Source organism: Rhagoletis zephyria, unplaced genomic scaffold, assembly GCF_001687245.7.
Source record: "Rhagoletis zephyria isolate East Lansing unplaced genomic scaffold, Rhagoletis_zephyria_1.1 Rzeph_scaffold_07198, whole genome shotgun sequence".
Taxonomy (NCBI): domain Eukaryota; kingdom Metazoa; phylum Arthropoda; class Insecta; order Diptera; family Tephritidae; genus Rhagoletis; species Rhagoletis zephyria.
Window position 1 is genome coordinate 19572 of NW_016164281.1, and position 12779 is coordinate 32350.

The 12779-nt window shown below is 37.6% G+C and overlaps 2 protein-coding genes across 2 annotated transcripts; both read left to right on the top strand.

The window, feature by feature from the left end:
* Positions 1 to 1016, top strand: LOC108373975 (defensin-A-like). Its single transcript, XM_017629921.1, has one exon. It carries the CDS (start codon positions 585 to 587, stop codon positions 975 to 977), a length of 393 nt encoding a protein of 130 aa, XP_017485410.1. The 5' UTR covers positions 1 to 584; the 3' UTR covers positions 978 to 1016.
* Positions 1017 to 8939: 7923 nt separating this feature from the next.
* On the top strand, positions 8940 to 12482 carry LOC108373978 (ankyrin-2). Its single transcript, XM_017629927.1, has 4 exons — positions 8940 to 9513; positions 10508 to 11019; positions 11094 to 11850; positions 11916 to 12482. Exons 1-4 carry the CDS (start codon positions 9282 to 9284, stop codon positions 12248 to 12250), a joined length of 1836 nt encoding a protein of 611 aa, XP_017485416.1. The 5' UTR covers positions 8940 to 9281; the 3' UTR covers positions 12251 to 12482.
* Positions 12483 to 12779: the final 297 nt, after the last annotated feature.

The following is a 12779-nucleotide window of genomic DNA, read 5'->3' on the forward strand; positions in this document are numbered from 1 at the left end:
TCGGATCATGAAAAAACTGATGATAATCATAAATCTTTGGATGAGAATTGAAGTCGGTTTTGTTTTTTGCTTAAAAATTACTTGTTTTCAATTATATACGCTGCGGTTTAAATAAGAAAAGCACTTGCGCCAAAGGAAGATTTGCCAAGGAAGTCGAATGACTCTCCAATAGTTATGTCCAGCCCGCGTAGGATGCTTCGATCCCAAGGAGCGTATCACCAACGGCAGGAAGCCATTCTATAGAATCTTCTAAAACCAAACTTCCGTCGACAATGTGTCAAAAATAATAGAAAAAAAATAAAGTACCCCCACTTAATTTTTCGTCAAAATCGGCGCCTATCTTAAACACAAGTATATATGCAGTAAATATTTATTTAGTGCATACTCTTATGTATCTTTGAAGCACTTCTTATTTACACTCTGCGATGAAGTATCTAACACTTGAAGTTGTCATATGGTTAGCCATTTCCCGAAGAAGAACGTTGCCACTTTCTCTACATCCCTCAATTTGGTTTAAAAAGCCGCGAACCGCTGGTCAAATTATCAGTTTTACTTGCGCCTACATCAAGTGAAAATCCAAAACCATGAAAACTACCGGAATCATTTTTGTGACGCTCTGTAGCATCTTAGTGCTGCGCGGAACTGCAGCTCATCCTGAGGGCAACAAGGACATCACCATCGATGCAGCCATTCAATCCAGTGCGCACATTGAAATTCCCGAGTCAGTTGCAGAGGAGTTGCTTAAGGCAGTGGTAGAAGCCTTCAACAATATGAAAATCTCTGGAGAATCCAGCGTTCAAAGTCACGTTTCCATACCCGAAGAGAAACCTAAACTGCAAAGCCGCAGCCAACTCGCTACCTGTGATTTGATGGATGCCACTGGTTGGTCCAAGACTTTATGCGCTGCTCATTGTATTCTGTTGGGACACCGCGGTGGCTACTGCAACGGAAGGTCTATCTGCGTATGCCGCGATTAAATACAGTTGAGCGCCGGATGTGTTGAAAACAAAAATATTTAGGAAAATTTTAACTAAGTTTTAATATTCCAAATATATGTACATACATATGTAGTAGATACGAATAAAATGTTTTGAAGAATACCAGGCAAAAATTATTGGTTTACTTTTAGTTAGATTAAAAGCCGATACAATTACAAGGTTCCCTGTAATGTTTTATCAATCTCAATTAATCTCAAAATCCACTAATATTTGAATAGATATAATTCTTTGGGCAAATTATAAGGTTGTAAATAATATCATTGATTAACAACGCTGAAACCAGCGGAGATGATGAACTCGAGTCCCCAGTCAAAGACGACGGAGTTGATGTACCGCCACCCGATTGTTACGAAGTACGAATAGCAAGTTTGCGGCTGAAATACAACAAATCTGCGGGGGGCCTGACGGTTAGAATTTAAGTGTGCTCTGCCCAATCCAGGGTATTGTATGAAACGCTGAAGTCCACCATCAACGAATTGATCGGGCCTTATCAGTGTGACCTTAAACCACCATAGACCAAGTATTTACCATTCGGCAAGTCTTGGAAAAGACTCGCGAGAAGATGATCGGCACTCGCCATCTATTTGTCGACTTCAAAGCCGCTTTGGCAACCACAAAAAGGAGTTGCCTATACGCCGCTATGTCTGAATTTGGAAAACTGCGAAACTGATAGGACTGCGTAAAATCACGTTGAGCACCGTTTACATGGGGTTATCATATTTACAGTGGCGATCAAAAATGGATGAATGGTATTTAGTTTTCTCATATTTACAATGTTTTTCAAGGTATAATTTATTCGATATTATATTACAAAAATATGGTTCATGCTTTAACGAAAACTATGTAAATCACACTTTCAAACTTTATACAGAACTTAGAAAAATTCTAAAAATTTTTATCTGAATTTCGAGCTTTTTAACCAGAATTTTTAGAAATTTGGATATGCAGTTAACAAGCTTATAAAATGCTAATAAAATGAGTGCAAGTTTTGAGCGGCTATAAAATCGCATTCATTTTTAGTAATTTTTTTTTGCTGACGGCTTTTGGGTTTTTTTTCATATAAATAGCGAAATTTAGTAAAACTGCCGTTGACTTTTTTTATTTTTTCGCAAACGGCCTTGCGCATATTGTTCCACAANAATTTTTAGTAATTTTTTTTTGCTGACGGCTTTTGGGTTTTTTTTTTCATATAAATAGCGAAATTTAGTAAAACTGCCGTTGACTTTTTTTATTTTTTCGCAAACGGCCTTGCGCATATTGTTCCACAAGAAATTTATGTTTATATGGAAAAAAGTGCAAATCGCCGTCAACAAAAAAAAAAATCAATACCATATTTTAGCCGCTCAAAACTTAACCTTAAAAATTTCAAAAAATTCTGGTTAAAAAGCTGGAAGTCTAGATAAAAATTTGTGGAATTATTCTAAGTTCAGCACAAAATTAACCATATTTTTATAAAAAAAATATCAAACAAGTTTTAGCTTGAGGAACATTGTGAATATTAAACTCGAAGCACCATTCATCCATTTTTGACCGCCACTGTATGTACAATGGGGTGGTCCAAAAATGCATGTGAAAAAGTGAAGTCGGAATTTTTATGCTCTCATAAAGTAATGGTGGTATATGTACTGCAATGCGGGGTCAGAAAAATGTTGATCATTTATTTAAATCCATTTTGAGCGCATCCTCATTACATTTTCTTTTATAGGCGGCACACACCATGCGTCTGACTCGCGAGTCGATTTGGACGTGTTTGTGAAAATAAATATGTGTTAGTTACACCGACATCACTCTTGGCATGACTCTGAATGATAAAACTGTGTGTAGTCGAAGGCGAGTCTACACGTACACAACTGACTCGCGAGTCAGACGCACCGTGTATGAGGCCTATTAGATTTTGTTCCTTTAAGCCTGTTGTGACTTTAAAAAAACAGCTTTCCTATAAAAATAATTTCTTCAATGGCTCATATTTTACATAAAATTTTTTATCGAACGATTTACGAGGTATCCATCGCTTTGATTTGCTGATCCTTTTGTTTTATATTCCAAAGCGCAGGAAAAGTAGATAATTTTTGCAGTAACGAAAAAAGAATTTAAACTTACTTAGACTGCGTACAGAAGTGCATAACTTTCATTGTGTAAATATATATGTATGTATGTATGTACAAGTACATTAAAGTGAATAGTTAGGATCGCATTTCTATCTTCTTTCAATAACTATTAAAATAAATTTGAAGTGGATACTATTTATCTTGTAGTGTTTAGTTTTTTCAGCGATTGAAAGTGAACACTTCAACTCAGTCTGTTAGATAGCGGAAGAGTGTAGTATATTGCACATACATTCCTTTTATATACTTAACTCTAATAGGGCTTACGCACGAGGCAATTTTTCAGGCGTTCAACTCACGCAGGGTTGCGCGAAAAAAAATTGAATCGCTAAAAATATCAAAATATAAAAAAATATCAAAATATTCGCCATAAAAAGGCGTTTGCATTGTTCAACTTTGCATTCTACTTTTGGTTGAACGGCCTTTCAACTAATCGCTTTCAACAAAGTTGGTCGCCAGCCAACATTTAGCCATTCAACTTTTTTTCGTGCAACCCTGCGTGAGTTGAAAGCAAAAGTTGAACGCAAAATCGCCTTGTGCGAACACCTTTTAATTTTTAATTTTTTTGTCGATTGGTTGATTCCCTCATTTAAGAATACATATGTATGAATGCTATATCGTCACCTGAGTGGAAGATCGATCTATCTCAGCAGCCAGTTCGAAAACGCTATATCCCAGAAAACTTTTAAAAAATGCCCTACTTCAGCATTTGATTGAAGAGGGTGTTCTTGACAAGTTTTCTGAGATAGAGCGTTTTCTAACTGGCTTCCGAGATAGGTCGACCTTCCACTCAGGTGTCGACATATTAATAACACTTGATTAGTACATTGGAAAGAAATATGCAAATTTTCTCAAAATACATACATATATACTAACATTAGGTCCAATCCCGTATTCCTAGGACTAAAACTAGAAAAACTGTCAAAAAATCAAAATTCGCTCGGAGTGGGAGAGTAACACTGAAAAGTACGGGATCGCTTTCTGGTAAAAAAAATGGTAACTTCTGACAACTTCAACATAACCTCCACATTTTGGTTGTAAATTTTTGCTTTACTTCAAATACTTTCAAATTCTTAAGAATCCACTTAAACAAGTAATTAACTTTTCTACGTGCATTGGCAGAGTGCACTTTTCTTTTGTTTACAATACACAACAGCTGATCGTTTGACACATTTACCAGAATTTGCCAGCAAAAAATCTTCGGACTAAAACTGGCAGCTTCTTTTTTGTTCTCTCAATAGTCAGAGAACCGAGTACGGGATCGATTTCCTGTAAAATCTGACTAATTCTGACTAGTCCGGACTCGTATGGGATTGCAACTAATTTCATAGTAGTTGGGGTTCGTTTCAGTCGCGTAGATATTGAGATAATTGATTTTACTGGTCGAAAAAGGTAATATTCGTCTTCTTGACAGGCGCTGTAACAGCCTAAGCGATTTTGGTCTAATCCAATAAATCCCACCAGTCGTTTCTCTTCAAGTCCAGTCAAGTCCTTCTCCACCTGTGCTGTGGATGTGGCTCACCGTCAAATGTGGGTAATTAACAATAAAATACTTTTTTTCGCAAAATATATAAAGGACCCTTTTATTTCTCAAAAAAACCTGGGTAGCAGTCATTCGTCGCCACGCTGTACATATGTACATTAGAGTGGTCCAAAAATGCATGTGAAAAAGTAAAGCCGGAATTTTAATGCCGCCACCCCTAAGATTGTTCTATACAGAAAAAATATACCCCTTTTTTATTTGGAAAAACAAAAATTTAGTGAAAAAAAAACTTATCGTAGAAATAGTGTAGAATTCTTAAAAGTTGATATTTTTCGTTCGGAAAATCTGTTTCTCTTTACGAGATTCCCAACAATACCCAATTGTTTCTTTAACAAATTTTTCCATGGTAACTACATTTTACAAGTCCGCCAAAACGCCCAGAAAATGCAATGGGGGGATCAATAAAAAATCTTTAGTGTTAAAAAATGGTTAAGTAAACATTTGGATATTAATATTGGAAGTATCCTGAAGAGAACCAAAGTTCTCCGAACGAAAAATATTTATTTTGAAGAATTTTATACCATTACTACGAAAAGTTCAGTTTTCTTCCTTATAAAATACATGGAAAGCTTTGAGCGCTTTGAGCACTCCCTAAATATTTTTTGATTTCAATATAAAAAAATATGTTTTTTTTCGGTATACAATCCTAGGGGTGGCGGAATTACTGTTTTTGGACCACTCTAATGTATGTACTCTACTACACTCTATGTATGTACGTGTTGAAATCAAGAGATAACTGCGCCCTAACCTCAGAGTTCTTAAAGATTTAAAACGGTCTCAGCAATTTGAACCAGTTAAATAACGTCTTTTTGGCCAACCAGCAGTGGCTTGTGGAGAGGTTTTAATACGCAGGTGTAGCTGTGGGGCTGGCTGCAAGTCGTGCAAGCTACTATGCGAGTATATTAGTACTCAAGAGAGTTCCCCCTTCACGGGCGTCATCGCAGGAAAATACCCCTTATTTGTATGGTAATTTATATTGGCTATAGAAAAAAACGTGCATACATATGTACACACATACGTATGTATATCTATGTATGTATGTATCTGTTTTAATTTTAAATTTAAGTGGAAATATTTGTAAAAGCTGTATTTGCACAGCATTTCTAACTGGCACGAATGTCCTAAAGTGGTCAACCACTTCAGTTTAACGACTATCACAACTTGATTGTGCTATACTCCAGTTGACTTTAAAAAGCCTCGATCCGCTGACCAATGTATCAGTTCATTTGCTTTAGCAATCAGTGAATATTCTAAAACATGAAAACCGCATTTGTATTGCTTTGCAGCTTCTTGCTGTTCCATGCCACAACGGCTCATCCTTTTGGCGACTCTGTCGAGGTCAGCGATGGTATTCCCAACGATCCAGTGCCGGTGGGAAAACCAGAAAATTCTGAAGAGGCTAGCAAGGATGTCACCATCGATGCCAGCATCCAATCTAGCGCTCACATTGAAGTTCCCGAGGCGGTGGCCGAGGCGTTGATTAAGGCTATGATTGAAGCCTTCCAGAACACAAAGATTTCTGGAGAAGCTACTGTTCAAACTGAAGTTTTTATACCCGGAGAGAAACCTATAATTGAAGAGAGTGAACTGCAAAGCCGCAGCATGATTGGTACATGTCTCATATCGCAAGCTCTCTGTAGCAAACATTGCGTTTCTTTGGGATATCGCAGAGGATTCTGCAATTCAGGCTTAACCTGCGTATGCCGTAATTAATGATCGAAAATCGCCTAAATTATATATTGGTATATTTCCATTCGTAAGTGTATTCGATTATACTGGAAATCTCGATGCAAGGACGATAAAGAATTTGAGTAAGCAAAGTAAATTTGTTGTTTCCATTTATTTTGTTTGGCTGAGCATGATAAAGGTTTTTTTTAGTAAGTATGTATGTATATATATACGGTTTTGTTTACTCCTTAAAACGAAGGAAAATACCACATATTAATAAATCTTGCGAGGCAAAGCTAAGCTGTTTTCCCCCATGGCGCTTAATTACTAAAACAAGTAAAATATTTAATGGTGATTTCGTTTCTTCCAAAAAATGTTGCCCTTCCACGGTGCAAAATGTGTTTGATGCTACACTCAACCCTATAAAAGGGCATGTTTTTTCCTTCCTGCCCTTGTCCAGCTCACGCATTTCAACCACAACCAACCATCTGATTTTCAGGGCAACCATCTCCCCTGACAAAGCTTCACAAGGCAGAGAATGTGCCTTTTTTGTGCCTTAAAGGAGTGTGTTACTTTAAGAAACGAACACACAATTCTCTCACCCTTTGCCTTCAATTTAAAAGCGAACACAAAGAGAGGCAACATTTTTTCGCAGAAAGAAAGCTTGATAAATTAAAAGTGAAAGGATTAAGGTGGCTTTTAAATTTCTTCCTGTTTATATTCATCGAAAGGCAAATTTCCTAAGTTCAAAAGAGGCGCACTAAAATTGACTATTTGCTCTTATAATAATGAGGTTGCTTAAGAGTCCAAAATAAAGGTGTTTCCCTTCTTGCAAGGGTCGCCTTAAATTCATAAACCAAATGAGCCTCAATAAGAGTAATGTGTGACTCTTATTGCCCTTGTAATTCGGGCCATTCAATTTTTATTTTAACGAAGTGCAAATTTTAAATTACTAGGACTTTGATTTTTGGAGAAGAAGAAGAAAATGCGTCTACAAAGTTTGAAAATTTGATTTACGGATTTTACATAATGAACTACATATATATTCATAAAAAATTAAACAAAGAAAAATAGTCAAAACTTGCTAAAATAGGGCTTCCCTAATTACATTCTTGCCACCGTATATCATAGAAACGAAACACATGAGAACACATTTATGAGGGGAACTCAGGTGCATTAATAATTTAATCTTTAAGGGAACTAAAAAAGTAAAAAATAAATAACATGGAATAAAGTGCGGAAAAAGTAAAAAGAATCGGCTAAGAATCGGTTTAAAACGGCCGATGTCGATTCTTTTGGCCGATACTAGTCGATGCCGATTAATCGGTCGGGCTCTATTTGACACTTTGAAAGGATTCATGTAGCCGTCTAAAACATTGGTATATGCATACATATATATGTACATTCGGGTGGTCCAAAAATGCATGTGGAACAGTAAAGTCGGAATTTGTATGCTCTCACCCCCTACGATTGTTCTATACCGAAAAAATATACCCCCATTTTTTTATTTTGAAATCAAAAAATATTTAGAGGTCGCTCAAAGCGCTCCAAGTTTTCCATGTACATATTTTATATGGGGAAAAAACAACTTTCGTAGAAATGTTATAGAATTGTTGAAAATCAATATTTTTCGATCGGAAAACTTTGTTTCTCTTCAGGAGATTCCCAATAATATAACCCAATTATTTATTTAATTTATAGTAACTAAATTTTATAGCTTCGCCAAAACCTTCGGAAAATGCCAGAAAATACAATGGGGGGATAAATAAAAAATCTGTTAATCTGTGTTAAAAATTTGTTAAATGAACGATTGGGTATTCTTATTGGAAGTCTCCTGAAGGGCTCCAGAGTTTTCCGAACAAAAAATATTGATTTTCAAGCATTCCATACCATTCCTAAGAAAAGTTGTTTTTTTCTCATATTTGAGCGACCTATAAAAAATTTTTTATTTCAAAGTAAAAAATCAGCCGTATCGCGAATTTTATATGAACAGATATACCCAAAAATTATAAAGCAAAACAAAAAGAATTTTTCCCAATTTGTTTTTGTTTTGCTCGTTTAATTATGGGAACAATTTATTCACATGGAATTGGCGATTATAGGGGCATATTTTTTCCGATATAGAACAATCCTAGGGACTGAGACCAAACGGTATTTGATTCTTTAAGCTCATTGTCAACTTGTAGATAGTGAATTTTTCCGCAAATTTTATACAATTGGAAAATTGTATTTCCTTCCCTGTTAACTGCTAATAAAAGTGAACTCACGAATATTATAATTTTTAATTTCGACTTTCCAAAAATTTGTGTAAAATATTTGCATTCATTGAGTCTAAAACAAACCAAAAACCGCTTGTATACCGCAGGATTTCCAATCTTGCAATAAAAGCTCTGATGTAATTCACCGCTGGCTTAGTTAACGGAAAACGGAACCGGAAGATAAAACGATCAATTTTGTAAACAAACAGCCGTCAGCTTTATTGGCACACACATTCAACCTTTCAACTTCATTATTTACCGTTCTTTCGGCCATTCATAACAGAGGTTCATATTACGTGCCACGAATGTAAACAAACAACAACATGAACTCCAACGCGGTCTTTTCTCTTTCAATCATGACTTCACCTTCCTCAGTCATCGAGTGCACACCCTAAACAGTGGATTTCCACCCCTTTGGATTACTTTCTTTGGTGGCTTTTGACTGCGCAACAGCAATTCTGAGTGTCAAGAGCACTGACACTCGCCCGAGCACAGTGTAAGACATTTGCATTCAGTAAAGACTAAGCGTCAATATTAACTCAACTTTACTGTAAAACGTTAAGTTTTTTTTCTAATTTCGCCTATTGTATTTCATTCCAAAAGTTTATTCGCTTTTTAAACATTTAACAGTTAATAAGAAACAAAATAAAATAAACTCAATGACTAGAAAAAGGCATCTAAATTGAGAAACGAACGAGGAGAATATGCAATGCATTCACCAATAAACACTTTCGAACTGAACGAGCGGCTATTGGCCGCAGTGCAGACGGGCAACTTTCATGGGGTGCTCGATTGTCTGATGGAGGGTGCCAGGGCAACCGTGGTGTCCACCATCTGCGGGCGTACAGCTGTTGGTACTGCAGCGTTAGTGGGAGACGCGGAGATCCTCGAGCTGTTAATACAATCTTGTGAAGAACCTGAATTGGATATATTTAATAGAAGTAAGTGACGCCTTATTTGTGTGTGTGTGTGTGTATTATACAAGTGCCGAAAAATCGATATGTGCATCAAGTACCGTTTAGGTACACACATATTGTTGTTCGTAATGCCAATGCACTTCTTGAAGCAAAATTGAATGCGTTTTTTTTTAACCCTTCAGTGGTGTGGTGGCGCATGAGACCCCAAAGAATTTTGGTAGCCTTTTTACATGAGACCGAGACTACTTTAGTAAACGAAGTACGGGATTTCTATCCAATTACAAAGTTGAGAAAGGCTACTGAAACGGACGATACCGTCGCTGCGATTATATACGAATACATTTTTTATCAATGCCAACATATCTCCACCATTCGTTCGATTTTCAAAAACTAGGTGTCAAGAATTTCCACCTGTTAAAATGTTCAAATTATATAATTTAAATGAATTACTACAATATGGGTATCAATCGAAACGGTTTTGAAAAGGGAGGGTTGCCACCTGTTTAAAAACTCACATTCTACTTGAACTAACGCAGTGTGGGCGTCAGACGAAAAAGGTTCAAGAAAGTTTTAATTTGAAAATGTTTTGAAGGAGGTTGCCACCTGTTTGAAAAGTCGAATTAAGTTAATGTTCACACAAGTTATATGAAATATTAAAATATGAGCGTCAACAAAAGTTTTAAGCTGTAGTTGGAAAATATTTTTGAATAGGGTTGCCGCCTATTTGAAGTCATATTTATCTAGCTATGCGAGACCTCTGTTCACTCAGAAACAGTTATCTTGCAACTCTGACTAACATTTGGAATATTTGAAATGGTAGGAACTTTTTTAAAAATTTTAATTCAATTTTGGCGCTTTAACGCCATACGGGCTCACTAGTATGTAAATATCCAAATAAATCGAGGTGCTGAAGTATGACTTATCCCACCAGATTGATTGCATATCCCCATCCCATGCGAGATTTTTTTTGCAAAGAGCATCTTCACATACTACATTCATGATACCGTCTCTCCAACAGATCGCTCAAACTCTTTTGAAATGGAAACGGAGTGCACTCCCGACGGTATGGATAATCTCGAGTGGGAGGACGAGTTCATCGAAAACTGTAACGATTGTGATCAGGCTGATGCAGAGGATGAAGCACAGGACGCCGAGGACACTTCCCTCTACTACTACTATGCCAAAACATTTGAACGCACCGGTGCAATTATCACCCGCATGGATGAATCGTATGCGGTATCGCCGAGTTGTGCGCATCTGCAAGATATCCACCGGGTAGACGCTCTATTAATGACTCCAATACACTATGCAGCGGCATGCGGCCATGTCGAGTGCGTGAGAATGCTGATTACGCATGGCGCGTCGTTGGATGTCGTCAACAGTGATGGTTACACACCATTGCACGTAGGCGTGGCATACGTAGAAGTGGCGCACCTACTCCTTAAACATGGTGCTAATCCGAATTTAAAAACATTGAATACAGGCGAAACAGCTTTGCACTTGGCCATAAGGAATCGTTCGGTGGCAGTGGTAAAATCATTCGCCATTCTTTATTTACATTTCTGGTTTCCTTAGTCTTTTCACTTATTTACTTACCCTTAAAGGCCAACGTTATATTGCAAACGAACGCGAGTATTAACGAAACGGACGACATCGATCAGACGCCATTGATGTGCGCCTTAGCCAATGAACTGGATGGCGTTGCGGTCACACTTATCGAACGGGGCGCACGTATCAATCTGCAAGACAAGGAGGGACGCAGTGCCCTTTACTATGCTGTGTTGCAGAACAATGTGCCACTGACGGTGCGTCTGCTCCAAAGGGGTGCCCGTCGCATCACCTCACACTACCTGCTGCACCATTGCGTGCGCTACAACATGTCCGGCATGGCCGAAACGTTGATAAGCCATGGCGATAGCTTAAATGTGCGCAACAAAGATGGCGTTACGCCTATCCTGCTGGCGATACTCAGTCAGAAGACCGACATGCTGGAGTTGTTGCTGCGTGTGGCTACCGTACAGCAGTCGCAAGGTGCCACGATAGTCGACTGTGTGGAAAATGAGCTGCTGATCGCTGTGCAGTACATTGACACCGTACAGGACTTCAAACCGATAGCGCGTATATTGTTTGCACATAGTGACGGCAGATGGATGTCCGCGTCGTTTACGTCCCTTTCGTGGTCCTGCTACATTCCCTACTGTCAAACGCCATTGGCTCGTGCAGTTATGCTAAACAAATTCGATATTGCGGAGTTTTTGGTTAAAGAAGGAGTGGACATTTCTCAAGTGTGTCGCGATCATGTGGTAAATAATTTGCGTGCCACAAATGCTGCGGGTTGTTTGGAATTCGCCAAGTTATTGGGTAAGCGATAGAAAGTGAACATTCTGCGTGTCTGTCCATCAAATGAATGAATTTTGTTTTTTCAGTTCACGCTGATTTTAAATTTCCTTGCCTGCGTCCGCCGTTCCCAAATAATTGGACCGCAGAGCGACGCCACTTCGAAATGGAAATGTTTCGATTGTGTGGCACACCTTTATCGCTCCAATCTCTTTGCCGCATTGTGATAAGAAATCAATTGATAGGCCTGCTTAATAACTCGGTTATGGTGAGACAACGATATCCAACAACGAAGCGCGATTCCAGTTTAAGTCGAATGATCAATTTGTTGGGCGTACCAAAGATTTTACAAAAGTACTTATTCGAGTTCGATGATTGTGCATCTGTGATGACAAATACTTGTAATATAGATGGTGGAGGCTAAGAAGGTTTTGATTCAAGGCTGTTAAAATAGAGTAAGCAAGTAAGTTAAGAAACGGTTAACAAAGCGATGAAAGTCAACTGATTTGATTTACTATCCATCATCCAAAGTACGTTTTGTAACATAGCGCAACCAATAAGCTTTTCATCAATTTCCATAAAAACTGCATATCATAGCTTATCTTGTCTTTAGAGTCGAATTCCTTGTACGTACAGAAAATCTGTAGTTAACTGCCGATTCTGAATTTGGCCCTTAGAGTCAAGTTTTTTTTCCAAGTGGGCCAACCAAAGTTGACTTTTCGACTTTTAATATGTAATTGGCCGATTTTGAAAGTTTACATGGTGTGCAATATTGACACTAAAGCTTTTGAGCTAATTTTAATTTTTCAACAAGTTATTTGCAAAAAAAATGTATGCTGGCTTTTACACTTTTTGCAATATTTCAGCAACCATTCATTCGAATCTTCTGATTTTTTGACAGCAATTTGTAACATTGGATAAAACAATTTCATTTAGTTAAGTTTCGGAGTCGG

Excerpts from the sequence above, each read along its gene's own strand:
- LOC108373975 (XM_017629921.1), top strand. The coding sequence starts at position 585 with ATGAAAACTACCGGAATCATTTTTGTGACGCTCTGTAGCATCTTAGTG.
- LOC108373978 (XM_017629927.1), top strand. The coding sequence starts at position 9,282 with ATGCATTCACCAATAAACACTTTCGAACTGAACGAGCGGCTATTGGCC. Across the intron at positions 9,514-10,507 it reads ATTGGATATATTTAATAGAA|ATCGCTCAAACTCTTTTGAA; the intron begins GTAAGTGACGCC and ends TCTCTCCAACAG. Across the intron at positions 11,020-11,093 it reads GGAATCGTTCGGTGGCAGTG|GCCAACGTTATATTGCAAAC; the intron begins GTAAAATCATTC and ends TTACCCTTAAAG.